The following is a 24,391-nucleotide window of genomic DNA, read 5'->3' as shown; positions in this document are numbered from 1 at the left end:
GGATTTATAGTATATTTATTAGTTTGAAGGCAGATATGACAAGATTAATGTGCATCTTAAAATAGGCCATACATACTACTTACACTGGGAAGAGTAACAAAAGAGGATATGAAGATTCTATATATACATATATATTTATTAAACATTGTAGGGAAGCACATCCATTAAATTACTTGCCTTAATTCTTCAGCTAAATTGGTGAGAGATTTAGAAAAAAGATCAAAATGTCCTTTTGCCCCATTTAATGCAACAAGGATTGAATACTGTACTTCCTATGTGCACTAGAATCTAAGCTCCACAGGGCAGAGATTTTTGCTTTATTAAATGACATATAACCAGCATCTAGAATAAGAGCCTGACTCATTGTGGGAACTCAAATATTTGCTAAATGAATAAATAATATATTTGATACACTGCTAGGCACTGTGTGGGAAATATGAAAGAAAGATGACATGGTAATGTTGATCTTTCCATTAAGAACCATACACAGAATGCAGTTAAATTAAACAAGGGTTCAAAAGTATTAATGAGCCTTACAGGTAAGAGTGGGAAGGGAACTCCCTGGCAGTCCAGTGGTTAGGACTCGGCCCTTTCACTGCTGGGCCCGGGTTCAATCCCTGGTCAGGGAACTAAGATCCCACAAGCCGCACGGTGTGGCCAAAAAAAAAAAAAAAAAAAAAAAAAATGGCAGGAAGAATTACAGGATAGAGGATGAGACCAACTCAAGGGATTACTACTCATTCTGTTGGGTTGCTCTCATCTGGCATGGGAGACAACCAGTAACATTGCCAAATCATGGCTCCTTAGAGACTACAACTGTGTTCCCAAATAAGACTAAGCTGGTGAAAGGAATGTTTCCCTCACTAAGCATAGTTCTGATAGTGACAGAAGAAAGTGGAATGTCCCTAAGAATTCTCATCATTGTATCCTAGCAATGTGTATTTACCAATAAAAGCTCAGTTTTCTATGTACATTGTACTTGTGCCTCATAACATCTCAAGGTAGGGAGTACTTGTGCCTTATAACATCGCAAGGCAGGGAGTATCACCACTTTACAGATGTGAAAATGAGATTGGCCAATGCCCACAGTACAAGGGTTGGAACCAGGATCTGACCTAGATCCATCTGGTTGTAAAGCCCATAATCTTTCCACTTAGATCACATTCTGTTTAACCGGCTTTGGTATCCACACTGCTCTTTCTGTTTTATGGGTAACCTGGTCTGTTCCAATAATTAGAAACATCTTTCAGAAACTTACAATTTGACTTTTAATTCTGGAGGAATTTAAATTAGCAATTAGCAAACAGGAATATTTGATACAGCAAATGCTACAAGGTTTAGCAGAGAGCCTGGTTCACACCAACTTTAATTATGCTTCCCTCTTGATCATTTTCAAAGGGCAGCAACAAAGTTAGGAACAAGACTTTATTGACCCGTGTGTGGTGACGCAATGAAGTAATCCTGACTTATTTTAATGAAAACGTGTTTCTGACAAAGGTGATTTTAAGATTTCTCGTTGTTGTTACTTATGTCAGTTTGGAATGCTGACCAGTTCATCTGGACAAATATTAACAATATGCGTCAAAACATGCCACGGCTAATCCTGGCCTATGACAATGGATGTATTCTAATTTTCAGTGGATGTAGAAGAGTACTTGTAACAGATATAAAGGCTCAAGGTTGCCATCAGTTAGACCTCTTAGCATAAAGAGATCCATTTGTAGGAAGAGTAAATGAATTTGACTTACCAACTGCCAAAGCATCTCACTGTAAGTAAACTTGACTGGTAATGGCATTTAAATTTAAAAATTGTGATTAATAAATATTCATCTATTTAATTCATCCTTAGTAGGTATATAAATATGCTTAATGTAAATTTCAGAAATTATGTGAAAATGATTTATTAAGCATATATGTCAAAAGGAGGCCATTTACAAAAAGCAAAAGATTGTGCTGTTGATATGATTCTAATTCTCCTGTTACATCATTTACCATTTTTTATTTTTCTGATTTTAAAGGTAATATGTCATTTTCTATTAACCCACAATTGCCTCAAAGAATTGTAATTATGTGCGAACGGAAAGAGCACTTAAATATGGGGCAGGGATACACTCCGGGGGCCGCCCCCAGATCCAAGCTACAGGCGTCCTGAGACTAAGGAATAGTGGGCTTCACGGCACAGCCCACCTCGGACTCCGAGGCTGCGGTGTTGGAATCCGCCCTCAGCCAAGACACAAGCAAGTCCCTGTACCCGCCGGCAGTGGACAGCCCCTTCATGCAGCAGATGCACATCAGCGCGTGGCGCTGGGCCTACATCGTCCTCGTGGGGGCTGTGCTGGTGCCGGTGCGGGTGTCCTGCATCGCCGTCCTCTTCATCTTCCTCTGGCCCCGTGGCTGCGCTTTCCACCATAGGCAGTCGTGCTCGACCAACCAAGCCCGCCAGGAGTTGGAGAAGAAGACTGGTGCAACCAACCCTCAAGTTCTTGTTTCAGGTGACTTTTTTTTTTTAGCAGGGTTCCTGGTTAAAGGGAAAGGGAAAAAGGCAACCCGAGACGAGGCCCGCATCTTCGTTGCAGCACCGCACTCCAGTTTCTTTGACGCAGTCGCCTGTGTCGTGGCAGGGTTCCCCTCGGTGGTCTCCGTGAGTCAATATGTGCGTATCCCGTGGCTGGGAAATTCTTACTGTCAACGCAGCCGGTGCTTGTGACCTGAGATGACCCCAATTCGAGGAAGAATACCCGGGAGGAAATCCTGAGGAGAGTGACATCTGATAGGAAGTGGCCACAGATCCTGATTTTCCTGGAAGGAGTGTGTACCAACCGCAGCTGTCTGGTCACCTTTAAACTAGCGGCCTTCGCTCCAGGTGTTCCTGTGCAGCCGGTGCTGTTCAGGTACCCAAACACCCTGGACACCGTGACCTGGACCTGGCAGGGGTTTACAGGCTTCCAGACCTGTATATTGACCCTGAGTCAACTCTTCACCAGGGTAAAAGTTGAGTTTATGCCTGTTTATATCCCAAATGACCGAGAAAAGAAAGACCCAGTCCTTTTTGCCGATACAGTGAGGATCATCATGGCCAATGCTCTTGGGGTGCCTGTGACAGATCATACTTATGAAGATTGCAGACTGATGATTTCTGCAGGTAACCTTCAACTACCCATGGAAGCCGGTTTGGTTGAATTTACAAAACTTAGCCAGAAATTAAAGTTAGATTGGGATAATATTCATCAGTGTTTGGATGAATATGCTGCAATTGCAGTTGCCTCAAAAGGAGGGAAGATAGGAATTACAGAGTTGGCGAATTATTTGAAACTCCCAATTTCAGAGCCCTTGAGACAACTTTTTGCCCTCTTTGACAGGAATAATGATGGCAGCATAGACTTCAGAGAGTATGTGATAGGTCTGACTGTCCTATGCAATCCTGCCAACACTGAAAAGATTCTGCAAATGTCATTTAAGCTTTTTGATCTTGATAATGATGGTTTCATAACCAAACAGGAGTTAGCTGCTATACTTCGGGCAGCTTTTGGAGTGCCAAAGCTTGATGCTTCCAGACTCTTTCGGGAGATAGCTGGACAGAACTCAGTATATTTCATACAGGACCTTTAAGAGCTTTGCCCTGAAGCATCCAGAATATGCCAATTTATTTAGTTCATACCTAGACCTCCAGGCAGCCTATATATATTCATTACCACAACAAGTACAGGTTTTTTTGTTTTTTGTTTTTCATAAATTTATTTATTTGTTTTTGGCTGCGTTGGGTCTTCGTTGCTGCGTGCGGTCTTTCTGTAGTTGCGGCAAGTGGGGGCTACTCTTCATTGCGGTGCATGGGCTTCTCATTGCAGTGGCTTCTCCTGTTGCAGAGCACAGGCTCTAGGCGTGTGGGCTTCAGTAGTTGTGGCACGTAGGCTCAGTAGTTGTGGCACACGGGCTTAGTTGCTCCACGGCATGTGGGATCTTCCTGGACCAGGGCTCGAACCCGTGTCCCCTGCATTGGCAGGCATATTCTTAACCACTGCACCACCAAGGAAGTCCCACAAGTACAGGTTTCATGGTTGTATTCAGATGTTAAAGTCAGCCCTGAAAATGGTGAAAGTTAACATCCAAGTTGAAACTATGATTGAAATAAAAATTGTCCTTTGAGGAAAAACACAATAGTTTTTACTCTAAGTGGCCTGGGCACTTAATTATGATATTTAAAATGTGCTTAAGGAATATATATTTCAATTTGATTTTATAGTACCTAATTTTCTTCTTCAGATAGTATGTTTGTTTCAATGTGGCCTAAAGGTAGAAAAATAAGATATCTGCTTATAACTTTGTTCACCCAGCATGGTTCTAGTTAGTGCCTTTATTCTGCTTAAAGTAAAAAAAATAAAGAAGTAAAATAAAGGGTCTTTTTTTGCTAAATTAAGGCCAGAGGAATATTACAGCCCACCACCTCTCCCTCATTTTTGCAGAGAAAATATCTCATTAAGAGCTCTACTAGCAATAAATAAATACTTTGTTACCATTATTATTCTCTCCAAAAAGGATCTGCTGCATAAATGCTTCCTTGCTCTTTCTCAAAGTAGCCCAAATGTTCTTATTGTACAAGACAAAATAAAAATAAACATCAGGAAGATATAGTATTGGGAATACCATTGAAATACTTATATATGGCATAGCTGCCCTTTATTTATTTATTTTTAAGGTATAAAAGTGATTATTTAGAATGGGAAAAGAAATCATGAGAAAAGAAATGAGAAAAGAAAGCTAATATAATAAACATAGGTTATAAATACAGGAATTCTGATAAATTCTGTTATATATGATTCTCACCAAAAAGGAAAAGTTTGTATTTATAGTCGAATGTTTTGCATTACTGAGAATATTTCTTTTGTTCTGACTAGGCACCCATGAAAACTGAGGCTTCTGCTTACTGTTGTGTACCTCCTTCACTATCCATGGACTTCCAGCATCATTTGCTGTAAGACATCTTCACATAGTGATGTGACCTTTAGCTCTACCCCTTCATGTCACCTTGTAGGATGAATCAGTGAAGTATTCCTAGAAGCCATTCCTACACCAGGACAGGGAGCAACAACTTATCTAGATGTGGAAGTGATTTTGAACCAATAAATATGCCTTGCTAACCCAAACTACTGTATCCCCAACTCAGTTTCATTGTGGCTGAATCCTCAAAATGCCTACAGCCACTCAATGCCACCAGATATGAGGGGGTATATGACTAAGGGGAAAGAGAGTCTTGATTACTTGTAGTCAAAATCTCTTACTTATGCAGACCTTACAAAAAACATACCCAAGTAGACACATTCCTAGGGACCCTACTAGACCTTTGCAAGGGCTTGTGCAAGTGGGGCCCCTAAAGCTTAAAGGTCATTAGTTAGCTTCCTGGTATTTTGAAAGAGTAGAAAGGAAGAAGAGATAAGAGTGGGAGAAAGGTGAGCAGATGGAGAAAGCTTAAGGAAAGGGAAAGAAAAAAAATCAAATATTATTTTGAAATAATTTCCATGCAGTTCTGATCTGAGAAAAGGAGATGGATAAGTGATATTTCATAATGCCCATTGTTGTAGTCCATTCAGGCTGCTATAACAAAAATACCATAGTTTGGGTGGCTTAAACAACCAAAATTTATTTTTCACAGTTCTGAAGGCTGCAAGGTCTAAGATCAATGCACTGGCAGATTCAGTGTCTGGTGAGACCCTGCTTCCTAATTCATAGATGTCTTCTCACTGTGGGCTTACCTTGCAGAAAGGGCAGAGGGAGCTCTCTGGGGTCTCTATTTATTTATATATTTTTTTATTTTTTATTTTTGGCTGCTCAGTGCTGCTTGTGGAATCTTAGTTCCCCGACCAGGGATCGAACCTGCGCCCTTAGCAGTGAAAGCGCAGAGTCCTAACCACTGGACCACCAGGGAATTCCCTGGGGTCTAATTTATAAGGGCACTAATCCCTTTTTTGAGGACTCCACCCTTGAGACCTGGTCATCTCCTAAAGGCCCCACCTCAAAATTCCATCACATTGGGGATTAGGTTTCCACATATGAATTTTGGGAGGACACAAATAATTCATTCTGTAACAACCCCCCAGCTTGATAGTCCCATGATAATAATGCATGCATATGTAATTCAAATACAATGACTTTTTAAAGGTAATGGAAATTATTCATTTAAATAAGAGATTTTCACTTAAAAATAGTTACCAAGATATATCTTTATTCAAACAATGGTACTATTACTCAAATATTCACTGAAGTTTGAAATTATCTCTAATTAGATAGTGAGCTATATAAAATGTCAGGGTCATTACTTCATTATACTCTACCTTTTAACCTCAAAATGTTAAACACTGCTTTATTTAAACCCTCTTTAATATATAACACTTTTTTATTGAAGTATAGTTGATGTACAATATTATATGTTACAAGTGTACAATATAGTGATTCACAATTTTTAAAGGTTATACTCCACTTATAGTTATTATAAAATATTGGCTATATTCCCTGTGTTGTACAGTATATCCTTGTAGCTTATTTTATACATAATAGTGTACCTCTTAATCCCCTACCCCTAATTGCAACCCCCTTCCCTCTCCCCTGTGGTAACCATTAGTTTTCTATCTGTAACAGGTAACACTTAAAATAACCTTTTTATTGTAAAGTGCTTACAGTTAAAAACTATACCAAACAAATCTGTAGCTAATAATAATTGTTACATAAGTATATTATATATTATGAATATAATCTGTTTTAAGATAAACACTGTTGCAACTAACTCAGCTCAAGACATTAAAACTTTTCCAGCCACCCTATAAGTTCCTCTATGCCCCCAATCATAATTACAACCTCTTTCTTCCTCCCAAATTTAAACTGCTTTCCTGACTTTTATAGTTTCACTTCCTGTGTTTCTTTACATTTTTGTTATCTAAATATGCATACTTTGACACTGTGATGGTTCATTATATATGTTGTGAAATAATAGAAACTATATATTGGCCTTTGCCCCAGTTCCTGGCACAGAGTTCCTAAAACCCTTGTAATTTTCTAAGTGATAAGAGCGTTAGGATCATCCTTAGTTCTAATATTTGGTCTTTGATCCCCGTTCCTAAGTTTCTAAATCCCTTGGGATTTCCTGGGTGATAGGAGCATCTTTTGTTCTAATGAGATGCCTCTTGGTGGGCTCCTGGATTGGGGCTGGTCACCAGAAAGACCAACTCATGATTAGAAGCTTGGAATCTTCACCCCTCCATTCTCTAGAGGGTTAGAGGGGCTGGAAATAGAGTTAATGATCAGTCATGCTTATAGGATGAAGCCTCCATAAAAATCTTCAAAGTACGGATTTTGGAGAGCTTCTGGGTTGGTGAACACATGGAGGTTCTGGGAGAGTGGCACACCTGGAGAGGGCATGGAAACTCCATGCCCCTTCGTACATATTGGGTTGGCCAAAAAGTACCTTCGGTTGTTAAGTAAAAATAAAAGACACATTTTTCATTTTTACCAAGAACTTTATTGAACAACGTATTCACCCTTTTGTTCCACTACCTTCTGCCAGTTTTCTGGCAACTTCATAATTCCATCTTCCCAAAACTTTTATCTTTTTGAGCAAAGAACTGTTCCAGGTGCCTTTTACAGTCTTCCAGGGAATTGAAATTTCTTCCATTAAGAGAATTTTGTAAAGCCCGAAATAAATGGAAATCCGAAGGTGCAATGTCTGGTGAGTACGGCAGATGGATCGGAACTTCCCAGCCAAGCTGTAACAGTTTTTGCCTGATCATCAGAGAAACATGCGGTCTTGGTTATCCTGATGGAAGATTATGCGTTTTCTGTTGACTAATTCTGGATGTTTTTGTCGAGTGCTGCTTTCAGTTGGTCTAACTGGGAGCAGTACTTGTTGGAATTAATTGTTTGGTTTTCCAGAAGGAGCTCATAATAGAGGACTCCCTTTCAATCCCACCATATACACATCACCTTTTTTGTATGAAGACCAGCCTTTAGTGTGGTTAGTGGTGGTTCATTTTGCTTGCCCCACGATCTCTTCCGTTCCACATTATTGTACAGTATCCACTTTCATCGCCCATCACAATTTGTTTTAAAAACGGAATGTTTTTGTTATGTTTCAGTAGAGAATCACATGTGGAAATACAGTCAAGAAGGGTTTATTCGCTTAACTTATGTGGAAACCAAACATCAAAGCGATGAACATAACCAAGGTGGTGCAAATGATTTTCAGTGCTTGATTTGGATATTTTGACTATGTTGGCTATCTCCCGCGTGGTATAACGTTGATTGTTTTCAATTAATGTCTCGATTTGATCACTATCAACTTCAACTGGTCTATCTGACCATGGAGCATCATCCAGTGAGAAATCTCCAGCACGAAACTTCGCAAACCACTTTTTTTTTTTAAATTAATTAATTAATTAATTTTTGGCTGCGTTGGTTCTTCAGTGCTGTGCGTAGGCTTTCTCTAGTTGTGTCGAGAGGGAGCTACTCTTCATTGCAGTGCGTGGGCTTCTCATTGCAGCTTCTCTTGTTTCGGAGCACGGGCTCTAGGCACGCGAGCTTCAGTAGTTGTGGCACGGGGGCTCAGTAGTTGTGGCTTGTGGGTTCTAGAGCACAGGCTCAGTAGTTGTGGCGCGCTAGGTTAGTTGCTCCGTGGCATGTGGGATCCTCCCAGACCAGGGCTCATACCCGTGTCCCCTGCATTGGCAGGTGGATTCTTAACCACTGTGCCACCAGGGAAGTCCCCACAAACCACTTTTGATGTGTTCAATCAGTCACAGCACCTTCTCCATACACTGCACAAATTTTTTGTGTGTTTCAGTTGCATTTTTACCTTTCTTGAAATAATAAAGCATAATATGCTGAAAATGTTGCTTTTTTTCTTCCATCTTCCATATTAAAATGGCTACACAAAAATTCACCAATTTTGATGTCTTTTTTTAAATGCACGCTGATATGACAGCTGTCACATACAATCTAACAAAATTGTTTCAAATGATAAAGACAACTAAGTGCTACTAGAGCCATCTTACAGGAAAAAATGAACAAACCTTTTGGCCCACCCAATACTTTTCCTCTCTCGACTGGATGTTTACTTGTATCCTTTATCGTGTCCTTTTATAATAAACAGAAAAACAGTAAGTAAGTCAGTTCCCCTGAGTTCTGTGAGCTGCTCTAGCAAATTAATTGAACCCAAGGATAGTATTGTGGGAACCTTATATTTATAGCTGATTGTTTAGAACCATAGTAACAACCTGGAGTTGCAATTGGCAACCAAAGGAGGGGAGCAGTCTTGTGGGACTAAGCCTTAAACCTGTTGGATCGGATGCTGTCTCCACATAGATAGTGTCAGAATTGAGTTAAATTGCCTGACATCCAGCTGGTGTCACAGAATTGCTAGGTGTGTGTAACCCCTCCCCCCCACATTTGGTGTCAGAAATACTGTGAGTGTGATAGTGGTGTGAGAGTAAAGGAGAGACACACAAGAGAGTAAGAGTATTTTCTAAACTTACACCAACTTGGCTAGGCCATGGTACCCAGATATTTGGTCAGTCATTATTCTAGATGTGAAGGTATTTTTTAGATGAGATTAATATTTGAATGAGTAGACTTTGAGTAAAGCAGATTACCTTCCATAATATGAGTGGGTCTTTGAAAAAAGGATAATTTAAATAAGAGAATTAAGCATTTATCCTGCCTTTGCAGTGTGAAATGTATTTCTGGATATCCAGTATTTCTAATTGATGAGGGAAAATTCTTCTTTACAGAAGATTTCCAGCAAATTTCTAGCAAATAAATGTAGAAAGAATGATCGAATTATAAAATCATTTTGCAATCCCTAGTTAATTGATTAAAGTAAGAGTCATCAACAGACAAAACTATCAGATGAAAATTAATGATACATTTTAGCAACATTAAAATGGGGATAACCAAAGATTATGTGCCTTCTGACAGGATTCAAAACGAATTACTGCTTGTGGGAGGCAGAATAATGCCTGCTTCCCCTGCCCCCAAAGATGTCTATGTCCTAATTCCAGAATCTGTGAATATGTTAGGTTACATGGCAGGGGAATTAAGGTTGCAGATGGAATTAAGGTTGTTAATTAGCTGACCTTAAAAAAAAGGAGATTATCCTGGATTATCCACTTGGTCCCCAGTAATCACAATAGTCCTTAAAAGAGGGAAGAAGGAAGGAGAAGAAGAGTTCAGAATGATGCCATGTGAGGAGGATTCAACCTGTTAACTTTGAAGTTGGAGAAGCAGAGCCCAGGACTGAGGAATATGGGCAGCCTTGAGAAGCTGGAAAAGGCAAGGAAACTCTCCCCTCAAACCTTCAGAAGGGGATGCAGCCCGGCCCAAAGCTGAATTTTAGCCCAGTGAGATCCATGTGGGACTTCCAACCTATAGAATTGAAAGTAAAAAAAAGTGTGTTGTTTTTAAGCCACTAAGTTTGTGGTAATTTGTTAAAGCAGCAATAGAAAACTAATATACCACTTATAAAATTTTTTTTCGCTAACAAATTGAAACTGAATATAATCAAGCCTCTAAAAACAGCTTCCATTTACAGAAAATATATGGGATAGATGAGCACAGTGCGTGATGCTACAAAGAGGCAGTCAAATTTAAAATGTGGCATACTCTACAGCTCAAATTGCTCAGGCTTCTGCCACAATGTCAGTGTCATGAGGGAAAATACAGGAAATTAGAAGAAACTCAGGAGATGAAAGAACCAAATGTAACCTTGTATCTTGTTTGAAAACCGATTCAAACAAACCAACTGTAAAACATATTTTTTAGGACAGTTGGGAAAATTTTACAATGGGCTACATAGTAAATGGAATTATTGTCGATTTATAAGGAATACCATTAGTGGTTTTGTAATGTTATGTAAGAAAATGTACACTGTTTTTAGTGATGCAAACTGAAGTATATAGGAGAAAATGAAATGATGTCTGGGGCTTTACTTTTAAAATTTTTAGAAGGAATGGAAGAAAGAGAGAGAGAGAGGGGGGGGGAGGGAGGAAGGAAGAAAGAAAGAAAGAAAGGAAAAAGAAAGAAAGAAAGAAAGAAAAGAAAGAAAGAAAGAAAGAAAGAAAGAAAGGAGGGAAGGAGGGAGGGAGGGAGGAAGGGAGGAAGGAAAGAAGGAAGGAAGGAGGAAAGAAGGAAGGAAAAAAAGAAAGGAAGGAATAAAAGATGAGGAAGGAAAGAAAAACTGATACAACATATATGCCCAAATCTTGATAATTGTTGAATTTTGGTAATGGATATATCGGGGTTCACTGTACCTCTCTCTTTATTTCTTCGTATGTTTGAAATGCTTCATTTGAAAACATTTTTAAAGAAAGAAAAAAATACATCTAAGAGAATCACTTTTTTCATGAAATTGTAGTACTTAGATGAGTTTTTTGCCTTCCAAGGCAATTTTACCTAAACTTATTTTTCACACATGACGATCACAGTTAAGGCCAACCCTAAATAAAATTATGGGTTTAGCAGTGTTTACCTTCAGAGCTCCTGTTGCTAGTTTCCCAGGACTTTCTAGTGTTCCTGATCATAAAGCCTTTGAGGAAAAAATTTTTTATAATTTCACTCACATTAAGGTGTAAATGACTACACATATAAATTAATTAAAATAGAAATAATGTTTTAAGTAAAAAATCTCTAATGGTGGAATGTAAAGCATCATTAAAACTATTTTTTTTGTTTTGTTTTTTAAGAGGGTACTTTTTCTTTAATTACTTCACAAAGCTGCCTAAGCTGCCTAAGGTAGTTTAAGAGAATTAAATTTACATGGACCAGAAACCATCTGTCATCCATTCCCAGCCAGAGAGTAGCCTAATTTTTGCTTCATCAGCTGATAAAGGGGCATGGTAGAAGTATTACAGGACTTTGGAGGGAAAGAATCTGTCTGGGTTTTAATACCTAGACCACCATTTACTGGCTGTGTGACCTTGACCAAGTTATCTAGCCTCTCATGCCTCAACTTCCTCATCTGTAATTGGGCTCATAGCAATACCAACCTAAATGGTGGTTGTGAGGATTAACTGAGTTAATACAGAGAAAGCAGGTAGAGCAGTTTTCTCGCCTAAAAAGCACTCAATAAATATTAACTATCATATTATCTTTGATACCCCTCTTTTCTATAGGAATAAGATTAAAAATCAATTATCCACTATATTCATAATTAAGGTGTCTGAACAATTGAGAAGGTCGTTATTTGGAGAAATGCCTGCTTCTTGGCCAATCTTCTGGTACAATATCCATATATTTTCCAAGCAATTAGTACGTACTTGTTACCTTGTGCAGAGCTTCTGAATGAAGCAGAAGGATTGAACCTTCTTCTTTGGAAGAGGTAATCAAATAAAAAACCAAAAGACTTTTTAAGTGATTTCGCTCCAGCTCTTTTCTCCACACCAAATTTTCAGAATTCTATTAGCTCATCAATCCACCCAATTCCTTGCTCAATTAAAGACTCTACCCCTACAACATTACTTCCTTTCTTCCACCTCATAACTTTTAGAGCTTTATATGCAAAGTGGGGGAATATAACTGACATTTCTCTGCTTAAGTCCAAGAGCAGTTATATGAGCCACTCCCTGGATTAGAAGGGGAAGGAGTCTTCTAGACATTATACCATACCCTTTGCAGGGGGCTCTGGAGTGTTGTGACTCCTGCTGATTTTACGAAGTTCTTCCCGCGCCCCTCACACCCCCAATTTTTCTTGCCCAAAGCAGTAAGTGAAGGAGTGTGACTCGTCGCAGTAAAGGTCTAGTGAACTTGTCTTTCCTGGGAAAAAAAGCGCTGACACCCCAGGAAGACAAAGTGCTGAAAGGCTGCACTGGTTGATTTGAACTCAGTTCTCGATAAAACATTTATTTAAATGACTGGTTAGCACCAACTAGAAAGCAGAGGGACAGGGATAAAGCGCAGACCTGGTTAGTTCCGCAGAATAGTTGGCTCCCTGGGCAGCGCCGCGCTGACCGCCCGCTGGCGGCGTTAAACAGAGCTACTACGCCTGCGCACACCCTCCCGGGTCACGTGCCGGCGTGGACCGGGTCTCCGACATTCTCCGGCACTGCGGTTCGGTAGCCATAAGGGACCGTCAACAAACAGACGAGAGGCGTCAGCCTTTTCCTTTAGGGGGCGGATTCGGGTAGGAGCAGAGCTTTCGGTCTGAAACGCCCGTTTCTTCCAGAGGCTGGGAAGTGAGACCCTGTACTGGGCCTGCGGGGCGCCGCCGTACCTTTGTGGAACATGGCCCGCTGTGGGGAGGATAGCGTGGCCCCCGTGGTACTTCTAGAGTCCCCTGGAGTTTGCAATAAGGGCTTGCAAAGGAAGGGGCCCAGTGAGCGGCGCCGGCTGAAGGCGATGGTGTCGGAGCAGCTCAGCCAGGATCTGCTCAGGTAGGAGGAGGCGGGAACTCAGGCTGCTTCAGTTCTTAAGGTGCCCACTTCCTACCAGAAACTGGCTCCTCGGTTTCTCCATCCCTCCCTGCTTTGTTCTCCTCACCTCAGGCCACTGCAGGACGCTCACCTGTCTCCTCACTACAAAGTGGGTTCTTTCGCCCTATATAACCAACCCAGAGCACCTCGGAGACCACGTACCAGATTCAAGAAGAAAACCAAAATTACCATCATAGTTCTGTGCAGCACCAGTTTATGCCAAAATACTCTAACATGGGTAGGCTTAAGTCTTGAAAGACTCGCTAATGTCGGGGTGGATACAGGTTTCGTGGTCCTGAAACTTACACAACTTTTTATAAGCTCAAACAATTCTAAGAAAAATGATAAAATTAGGTAGAAGAGTATTTACTTATTTAAAAAAAATTTTTTTGAGTATCTATTTAGAATGAGTAAAAATGGATCAGATTACTGGAGCGTTGGAGGTCTCTTTCTTCTGAGCTCTCTTTAAACGATTTAGCAGAAATGCTTTCGTAGAAATACTTCCTGATGGCAACCTGGCTTCCCCTCTCCTCCTGGAATACTCTACAGCCCGCAGCAACTCCCAGCAATTCCCAGTTCCCATGAGGACTCTAGCAAATGGAAAGTTGTTGTGAAGCTTAACTCAGGCTATAGTGAATCCAGGAACATCATCGCAGTTTATAAAGAAAATGAAGCTTGGAAATATTCCCTAGCTAGTTTCCATTTCCACCAAAACATTGATTCTTGAACTTTAGTGTGCATCAGAATCACCTGGAGAGCTTAGATTTACTGAGACCCAGACCTTAATTCTGATACAGTTGGTCTGGGATGGGGCGTGAGATTTTTGCATTTCTAGCAAGGTCCCAGGTGATGCTGCTGGCCTGGGTCACACTTTGAGAACTATTGAACTAGTGTAAACATAATTACTATTAATAACAGTTGTGCAGCATTCTACATTTAAAAAGTGCTTACTGTTGCCCACACTTAAGGCTCCACCAGTTATAAACTGAACTTTATAAAGTAAAAAAATTTCCTTTTAATTTGGGCCTGTCTATGAGAGATTCTGCCTTGTCTCCACCACTGGGGGAATTGATGTACAACATTTAAAAAAAATGAGAGTGAAGTTGTTCTGTTTCTAGGATGAATCTGTAAGGATGAGGTACTCCTCTTCAGTGGCTCTATTCTTCTGGCTGTATTGTGAGCTTTGAAGTGTCATGAACTTAAAGAAGATAATACATCTAATTTACATAAAGAAAATGAGGTCATAAGTATAGCAGGTGAACAATTTATCCTCATCCTAGCAGCAATTAAAGGATAGGATCCTGAAGTCCCAAGTTCTTGTTACAAGCAAAAGTGTTTTTGTGTTGTTTTTTTTTTTAAACAACTAAAAAATCTCGTATACTCACCCAGCCACCTTGAATGCTATGCCAAAGTAATCTTCTTTAAGCACAGCAATATCATTGTTTTATTCTACAAATATTAATAAAGTAGTTAGCACCCACCAGATACCTAGCACTGTACTAGGTTCTGAAAATCAAAGATTAATAAGACATGACTTTGGTGTTGTGCTTGCACTCTACTGAGAAAGGTAATAGCCAAACAGAGATAATGGGGACTGAGGTAATTTGGGGGAGGCTTTATAGGTGATGTTTGAGTGATCTCTTGGGGATTGATTACAAATTGATTAGAGATTAGGAAGGGAGAAGTCAGAGAGTATCTAAACAAGGGGAATGGCTTTTACAAAGGCATAGAGATTCGGAAGAGCTTCATTTATTTTGGGAAAGCAAGTTGTATTGAATTGCTTCAAACAGCAAGGAACAGAGACTCCTCTGCATTACCTGAGGCAATAGGATATATGGAGAAGTGAGAAAAAAATAGGAAACAGCTTCAGTAGTCAAAAAGCCAGCTCTGGTGTAGAATTGGAAAGTTGCTTGGGATATGACAGCAATTGTACAATAAGACCTCATTGAGATATGGACCATTGTTCAAGACAATTGTAATAAAAATTCTTATTGCCATCCTACTATTAGCTACACACTGGGCTGACATGCAGTGTTTTATTTACTCCCCTGTGAGGTAAATCTTGTTGTTATTCCCATTTAACAGATAAGGAAACTGAGCCTTAGAGAAGAGGTAGTGGAGTCAGAATAAGAACCTTGGCAGTCTGGCTCCAGGGACATTAAAGTGACTTGCCCAAGGTCTCATGACCAGAATATGGACCCAGTCAGTCTCCCTTCTCTAAAGTACGGTATTTATGCAAAATGATCTTCCAGTAACTTTGTTCCTTCATTTCTGCTTCTCTCCTTACCCATTCCTTTTTCTTACTCTACCTTGGATTTTCTTTGAAACTCTCTTAAGAGTGTGATCAGTTGGCTCTTGATTATTATAGAACATCTCTGCTAGAGTTCACTTGTTTAACTACCACATTGGCTAATGGTTAACCTTGCCTCAGTCTGTTGTCCATTCAGATGTGACTAAGAGCATCAGGGACATGTGGTACAATTTGGTAGCTTTATTTGGAAGGGGTTTGTGAGTATGGCAGGCAAAGTAGTTGAAGGTGAATGGGTAAACTAAGACTAGACCATAGAGACTCTTCAGTGAAGAATTTGGAATGTATTCTGGAGGCAGTGGAGAATCATTGATGTTTTTAAAATAGAGGATGAACATAATTAGATCTTGAATTGAGGAAAGAAATTGGAAAAAAAAAGGAAACCAACTAGGATTTTGCAGTAGTCAAGGGATACATAATGGCAGTGAAAACGGACAAGGTGAAAGGGATTCCTGTGTGCAATTCATGGGCTTGGTGACTGATTACACGTGGAAACACAGGGAAAGAGAAGCATAAAAGATGGTGCTAATTCTTAGGACATTTGAAAGGGAGGATTATAGTGAATGTTCAGGAAGCCATATCCAGGAGAATTGAAAATATGTCTGGAGTTTAAGAGGGAAGTTGGCATAGCAGATGTAGTTCAATGGCTGGTGGCATCACCAGCACCCAGTTGTCTAAGCTAAATATGAGAGAGATCCTAGGTTAGTCCCTTCCCTTCACCTTCTACTTCCAGTCACCAACTCCTGCCAGTCTATTACCTAAATATATTTTAAGTTAATCCCTTATTTTCTATCACCACTGATTCTCTCCTGGCTCACACCCTCTACATCATTCATTTGTGTTGCGCGGTAGTTTTTTTCCCTTTCATTCTCATTTTCCTGTAATTCCCCTTCTACACAACTAACAGGAGATATTTTGAAAAATAAAATTGCCCATGTTTTGAACTATTTGATCATTCCCCTTCAACTGTAAGATACAGTTAAGCTCTTTGTCTCTTATTCATCTTTATCCCTGCAGCTTCATCTGCCACTTCTTATCCCCTCAATACTCTGCTGACCAATTTGTAGCTCCACACTCAACACAAACCTCTGTAAGGAACATGGAGGCAGGAGCTCCCCCCTACCTTGCCTTGCTTCCTTGACCAGCTCTTACGCAATCTTTAAAATTCCTTTTGGTTTTCCTTTTCTCTATAAGATCTTCTCTTATGTCTGTCCCTGAAAAAAATTTGCTAGTTTGTCCTATTGAGTATATCACACGCGTTAATTTTCAGGCCTGGTCTCCATACCCTTCTACAAACTCCTTGAGGGCAGATACTATGCTTTAGTCCCCTTTATGTCCCCAGTGCTTAGTACATGGTACATGCTCAATAAATTTTTAGTGAGAATTGGGTTTAATCAGTAGTCTAAAATGCTTTAGATGGGTGAATACAGTAGGTGACAGGGAAATAAGATGGAAAGAAGCGGGGCCTTGACACCACTGAGCCTTTGCTCCAGCCTATCCTTCCTCTAGAGTTTATTAGATGAGCCAGTAAAACCCTCCTTAATGTTTAAGCAGGTCTGAGTCAGATATTGTTACTTGTAACAGATAACAAGATATGCGTATAACTGATACAGGTGGTTTTATAAAATAAAAAGCACTGTATTTTCACATTAACATTTTTTAAAACATTAACTTTTTTTTATTTGACGAATACTCATGAGCATCTGTTATGAACAAGGCAGATTCCCTAGTGACAGTTGTATGGCTACCAGCTGCAATGCTTGTTTATTCACTTGGGGAGAAGTGGGGGATGGGTAGAAGGTGGGTGGGAAGGAGAAATAAATGGTGTATTTGTATTGTACAATTTGAGTTTTTATTAATGTTTGGGAGACCAATACATTCTTCCATAATTTTAACAATCGCTTATGAAAATAATTTATTGATTAAAATATTGACTAAAATGCATCTATTTGCTCATTGTTTCCAAGGTTCTGAAAGCTTTGTGCTCTGAAGCATTTGTTTTGTTTAGGGTAAAATACAGCCAAATCCAAAAAAGCAGTTATTGAGCTCTTGCTATCTAATGAAGGTACAGTTATTGCCTTTGGAGAGTTCATTGTCTGAATATAATATATTTTAATTATGTTAAAGTAATATAATTTTATTATTATAAAAATAATAATGATACAGTGACAGAAGTGCTGTAATAGAGGTATGTACTGAGGGATCAAAGGAAGGAGCCATTAACTGGGTCCTGGGGGAGTGAGTGTCAGTGGCAACATTCTAAGCTTTCACTGTAATGGATATCTTTATCCATACTTGGACCTCCTATAGTGTACTAGTGTGATTGCCAGTTATATCCTGCAATACAGAAGTCCTCTGAGAATACATAACTTGCTGATGATAATGTTATACTATATGAAGTATTATTTAATATTTACAGAGCAGAAATATATGGTTACCACACAGAAAAAACATTGTGACAGTTTCTATTATGATGCTGATTTCTGTTCTTCTGTCACTTTACATGTGAGCTTTACCATAATTATGTCTGCACATTAGTAAAGGGATTTGAATGGGCTTTCCTCGAGTCCATCATTTTAATAATAGATTAGAGCATAGTTCTATTTTTTGTGGGGTGGGCAATGGAAAAGGGCTTAAATGTCACATTCTTGACAGTCAAGCCTGCATTTCAGACTTGGTATTTAACAATAGTCAAAATGCCGTGTACCAGTTTCTACACTGGATTGTGTATTATTGCGTGTGGTTTGCTGGTGGTGGTGACTGTTTACTTTTTTTGCTTCAGTTTTAGTAAGATTTTTAAAAATTGATTCAATAGTCAACAATCACATTACTTTGTGTCCTCTTTCCAAAATATATCTAAAGTACATACATTATAAAGGAAAATCAACATAAGTAGCAGAAGATAAATTTTATTGGTAGAAGGAATTAAAAGGAAAAGATATTTTTTGATAAAATAGTCTTACTCTTTTAGTGTAATTACCTTTTGTTTTCGTTATAAATTTTAGAAAATTGTCTTCTAAACCAATGTTAGACAATGTTCTTTGGATGAACTGACAATAAACTCATTTTCATATAACTTTATTTTGTTTTCTCTGTATTTTTAGTTTATGTGTTATTTTTAAAGCTTATTTTATAAAAATGGGCATATTATATATTTCTAAGCATCACTAATTAAACTGTGGTTCCTTTTTATTCCTTATAGGCTTCTAAGAGAAGAAGTCCATACAGATGTTACTTTCTCTATAGGTTGTACTTTGTTCAAAGCACACAAAGCAGTCCTTTTAGCAAGGGTTCCTGATTTCTATTTTCATACTGTTGGACATACAAATAACTTAACAAATCATGAACCTGTTGCTGTGGAGAACTTTGAAGCTTCAGAATTTAGAATATTTTTACAGTAAGTGCTTTCTTCATCTTTTTTTCTCTTATATTGAAATCTAGTATGTAATTGTTTATTTTTTAAACATATGTGTGTTTTTATTTCATGTATTTTCATATCTATTTTATAACCTTCTAACTTAAATTCCATATTATCTTAGTAATTAGTGTTAGTAGAGGCTAAGTATTAGTATTAGAGTCTTAGAGGCTTAGTATTAGGAGAGGCTAATTTCTGCTTGAGATTGATCCTGAGAGAGGAGAAATATATCTGCTTTAGAGAACTGTCTATTCACATCCTTTGTCCATTTTTCAATTGGATTATTTGTCTTTATATCATTGAATTATAGGAGATCTTTATGTATTCTGGATATTAGGCTCTTATCAGACATATGATCTGCAAACATTTTCTCCCAATCAGTGGGTTGCCTTCACTTTCTTGATGGTGTCATTTATAACACAAAAGTTTTAGATTTTTAATGTAGCCTAGTTTATCTAATTTTCTTTTGTCACTTGTACTCCTGCTATTGTAGATAAGAAACCATTGCCTATTCTAGGGTCACAAAGAGTTATTCTTATACTTTCTTCTATGAATTTTTTGGGTTTATGCTTTTAACTCTTACATTTAGGTCTGTGATCCATTTTGAGTTAATTTTTGTGTATAATGTAAGGAAGGGTACCAACTTTATTCTTTTGTGTGTGAATATCTAGTTGTCCCAGTACTATTTTTGAAGAGACTATTCTTTCTCCATTGGATTGTCTGTACAGCCTTGTTGAAAATCAGTTGCCCATTGCTATGGACTGAATTGTTTCCCTTGAAAAGTCGTATGTTGAAGCTCTACTCCCTAATGTGATGGTATTTGGAGATTGTGCCTTTGGGAAGTAAATTAGCTTTAGATGGGACCTCATGATAGGAATAGTGCCCTTATAAGAAGAGACACCAGAGAGCTTGCTCTCTCTCTTTCTCTTTCTCTGCCATGTGAGGGTACAGTGAGAAGGTGACTGAGTGCAAGCCACACAGAGAGTTCTCACCAGAACCCCACCATGGTGGCACCTGATCTTGACGTCCAGCCTCCAGAACTGTAAGAAATAAAATTCTGTTGTTTAAGCCACCAGTCTATGATTTTTGTTGTGGCAGCCCAAGCTGACTAATACACACATAAACGTTAGGGTTTATTTCCGGTCTCTAAATTCTTTTCCATTGGTCTGTATGTCTGTCCTTAATGCCAGTGCCAATTATCATTTTAACTTTTATGAGAAATCAGAGTTGGATTTTTGTGTTTTTATGTCCTAAATCCTAGGTATTTTTTAGATGCTAGTCTTTTAGTTATTTGCTGACATACTTTTTGCCTATAATCAAAATCATGTTGACTTTAATGTTGAAAATTCTTTTTGGATAATTAAACTTTAAGTATATGTGTGTGATTTGGTGTATTTTTCTTCATTTTATGCTCTGACAGTTGCTTGAATGATCTGTTTTTATTATTTCAGAGTTTCTTATATGAAGCTCCAATAAACATAAACAGAAAAATGCATAACCTTGGCTTCCTCTGTTTGTAAGAACAGTACAACATACTATAATTTAAACAGATACTTTAAGTGCAATTTAGAAAATCATTATCATTTTCCAGTATAGATCATAATAGGTTCATCACTGAGTTCCAACCATCAATTTAAAAATATACACTTTTGTTTTTCTAGTAGGTGGTATAGTGGCTTTGTTGTAGAGTAGGCTCTGTGGTCAAGCCAGGTCTACCACTTCTAACTGAGTGAACTTGGACTGATCACTTACATTAGTTTCCTCACCTGAAAAATGGGCATAATACCTACCTCATAGCATTGTTGTGAGGGTTAAATTAGATGCTTATGAAGCACTTAGCACAGTGACCTGAGATATAGTAAGCACTGAATACATTATAAGTATTATTCATAGTAGTAGCCCTTTGATAGTATACATTTCTCCAGCTATTGAGTGTATGTTTAGAAAAAGATGCTTGGGAAAAGTCAAATTTTTATATGTTAGAGAAAGAGAAATTACATTAATGTTATCCTTTATTTGTTGTCTTTAAAAGTGTTAGAAAAAAAGATTGACTGAGAGACAGTATGGTAGAGTGGAGGAAGCACTGGACTTGGCAACAAGACAGAGATATGCCTCTGGCTGTGCATTACCTTGTTTTATGATTTCTTTGAGCCTCAATTTTCTCATATTTAGAAAAAGGACATTGGAGTAAATGGCTTTGTGCTTCCTAGCACTTCACAATCCTCTGTTTTAAACACTTAATCACATTCTGTTTTGTGTTAGGTTAGTGAAGTATGTCTGTGGTTATGTAAGCTCCTTGAGATTAGATCATCTCATCGATGTGAGCATTCCCAGTGGTATCTCATCAGTGTCTTGTGTATAGAAAGTGCTTGTGATATACCTCCCCCTTTTTAAAAGGCAGATTGTATTGAAATTTCTCTGTGTTAATATAAAGCATAAGGAGAGGATTATAATGTGGAGTATTGAGATTAACATTTTTTAGTAAAAATTCTGATAACATAGATTTTTAAATTTTTATTGTATGGAATGCAGTCCTTATAAGTATCTTCAACACACATCCTTCTCTTTAAATAACCAATAAAGATTTTGAAGTATTCTGTCATATTGCTACTTATTGTAGGGTCCTTTGCTATGCACTTAAGTTAGAGTAGTAAGTACAGTCTTCGAAGAAATTTTTTATGTACCGTGTCTTCAGATATGGCTCAAATGATTGGCCCTGGAAAGTAGTTCCTGCTTTATGACCTCATGATTAAAATTCAATAAAAATCTTTGATTTTCTAAGACTTACCACATTATAGTTGTGTGTGCATGTTTGTGTGTGTGTGTGCACATGTGTGTGTAAAGGAAAGAAAAAAGGGAAGACCTTTAAATTTTCAATTTAACATCAATAACTGGGAAATGCTAGTATAAAATGTCAATCAAGTAAACACATAGAACAGCAGCACAGTATAAAAGATTCCGTTTCCCCTACAGCTTTCTCAGATGGTGGCTATTTTCTCTCCTACATCCCTTATACTAGTAGGGCTGAAGTGGGTGGAATAGGTGTCTTGTAATATTAACTATATATATATGTAACTTGGCATCTGGGGCCTCACTAACTGGGGAGAGACTGCCCCTTCCAGAGTTAGCTAATTCCCTGAGCATGCCTTTGATATGCAAACCAAGTAATCCTGAATCCATTCCTACACCCACCTCTTCTGTCTGGTTCTTATACTCTAGAAGGGAACACTCTTCTTCCCTAATCATCCCAGAGCCGGGTACCAGACAACTGAAGACCACCCTTATAGCCCAGAGCCCCCTCTCCCCCAAATTACTCAAACTATTTAATCCTAAACTTGCTCAGCTGCTTACCTTGCCTCACCCATTCCTTCCCACAAAAACCACTTTTGCCTGTGCTTTGCCCTCCCTGTTTTGTCTCTAAATAGACCCTGTTGCTTCCCCATGTGGCCCTACCTGGCATGGTATGCCCCATTCCTCTTGTGAACTGTAAGTTGTAAACTATCTATTCACTGGTAATCATCTCCTGATCAGTTGGCCTCACCATACCTGAATAAACCTAAATTCCCAGGTAACTTTTTTTTTTTGCCATGTGGCTTGCAGGATCTTAGTTCCCCAACCAGGGATTGAACCTAGGCCACAGCAGTGAAAGCCCAGAATCCTAACCAGTAGGCCACCAGGGAACTCCCCCCAGGTACATTTTAAAACACTTGTGAACTTCATTACTGCCTCTAGACCTTTCTCCCTCCCTTCTTCCTAAACCCCCTGTCTTTGAATCTCATTTTACCAATCTGTACCACTGGTCAGTCATCCATAGACCCTTCCAGGTCAGTCCTCTTCATTCCTCAAAGAAACTGACTATTGTCAGTTTCTCTAATAACTTAATTCTTGGTAATTGCAATTGCCATACCCATTAGCAGGCACTTTCCACTCTCTCCTCCCCCCACTTCCTGGCAACCAATAATCTACTTTCTGTCATTATGGTTTTGCCTATTCTGGGCATTTCATGTAAATGGATTTTTATAGTATGTGGCCTTTTATGTGTGGGTTTTTAAACTGGGTGTGATGTTTTCAAGGTTCATCCATGTTGTGTTGTTTATCAATACTTCGTTCCTTTTTATGGCTGAATATTTCATTGTGTGATGGATCAAGGGTTGCCAAGACCATTCCCAGGTTTGATGATTCACTAGGAGGATTCACAGGACTCGGCATATAGTTATACTCTAGCCTGTGATTTATTACAAAGGAAACAAAAGGAAAAGGTACATGGGGTGAAATCCACGGGAAACAGGACACAAGCTTCCAAGGGTCCTCTCCCAGTGGAGCCACACAGGCCATGTTTAATTTTCCCACAATGAGTTATGACAACAATTCTGTAATGTTGCCAACCAGGGGGGCTCATTACAGGTTCAGTGCCCAGAGTTTTTACCAGGAGTTGGTCTCCTGCCTGATGTGTACCCATATTCCAGACTCCTAGAAGGAAAGCATGTGTTCAGCAAAAACCATATTATTTGTATAAACAATGCATAAGCTAACAACAGCTGAGCCACCCTTGTCATTTAGAGAATGCTAGGAACACTGTTGAAATAATGTTCCCAGATACCAGCCAAGGACAACTCTTACAATCAAGTCTTTCAAAAGATAGCAGTCCCACCTATGTTAACTCTTTTCTGTACATATGGATATAAATTGTGTTTATACATTCATCAGTTGATATACATTTCAGTTGTTCTGACTTTTTGGCTGTTATAAATAATTCTACTACAAACATTCATGTACAAGTTTTTGTATGAACGTATGCTTTCAATTCTCTTGTGTTATGTACGTAGGAGTCGAATTGTTGGGTCATATGTTAAACGTTTTGAGGAACTGCCAGACTCTTCCAAACTGGCTACACCACTTTACATTCCTACCAGCATGTATGAGGATTCCAATTTCTCTGTGTTCTTGACAACACTTGTTATTATGTCTTTTTGATTATAGGTACCCTAGTGGGTGTGAAGCAGTAACTCATTGTGGTTTTGATTTGCATTCTTCTGATGGACAGTGATGTCGAATATCTTTTCATGTGCATATTGGTTGTTTGTATATCTTCTTTGGAGAACTATCTGATCGCATTCTTTGCCCATTTTGAAATAGGGTTATTTGTCTTTACACTATGGAGTTTTGGAAATTCTTTATATATTCTAGATACGAGTCTCTTATCAGATATATGATTTGCAAACA

General features: G+C 38.7%; 1 protein-coding gene and 1 pseudogene across 6 annotated transcripts in view; both read left to right on the top strand.

The window, feature by feature from the left end:
- Positions 1-4: 4 nt before the first annotated feature.
- Positions 5-10,979, top strand: LOC309625546 (lysophosphatidylcholine acyltransferase 2B pseudogene; annotated as a pseudogene). Its single transcript has one exon. The product of its transcript is annotated as a lysophosphatidylcholine acyltransferase 2B pseudogene (transcript).
- Positions 10,980-11,078: 99 nt separating this feature from the next.
- BTBD8 (BTB domain containing 8) overlaps positions 11,079-24,391 on the top strand; it is a 93,332-nt gene continuing 80,019 nt past the window's right edge. For 4 of the 5 annotated variants that reach the window (XM_082382747.1, XM_082382746.1, XM_082382745.1 and 1 more), the window contains exons 1-2: positions 11,079-13,406; positions 18,956-19,150. In XM_082382747.1, coding sequence (XP_082238873.1) covers positions 13,258-13,406; positions 18,956-19,150 — 344 coding nt within the window. In that variant the 5' untranslated portion in view covers positions 11,079-13,257. The remainder of the gene's footprint in view (positions 13,407-18,955; positions 19,151-24,391) is intronic. The other variant, XM_082382749.1, reaches the window with a different exon arrangement.

Source organism: Balaenoptera borealis (assembly GCF_965194805.1).
Source record: "Balaenoptera borealis genome assembly, chromosome: 1".
NCBI lineage: Eukaryota > Metazoa > Chordata > Mammalia > Artiodactyla > Balaenopteridae > Balaenoptera > Balaenoptera borealis.
The sequence above is the reverse complement of the archived record's forward strand: the minus strand, read 5'-3'. Positions and strand labels throughout refer to the sequence as shown.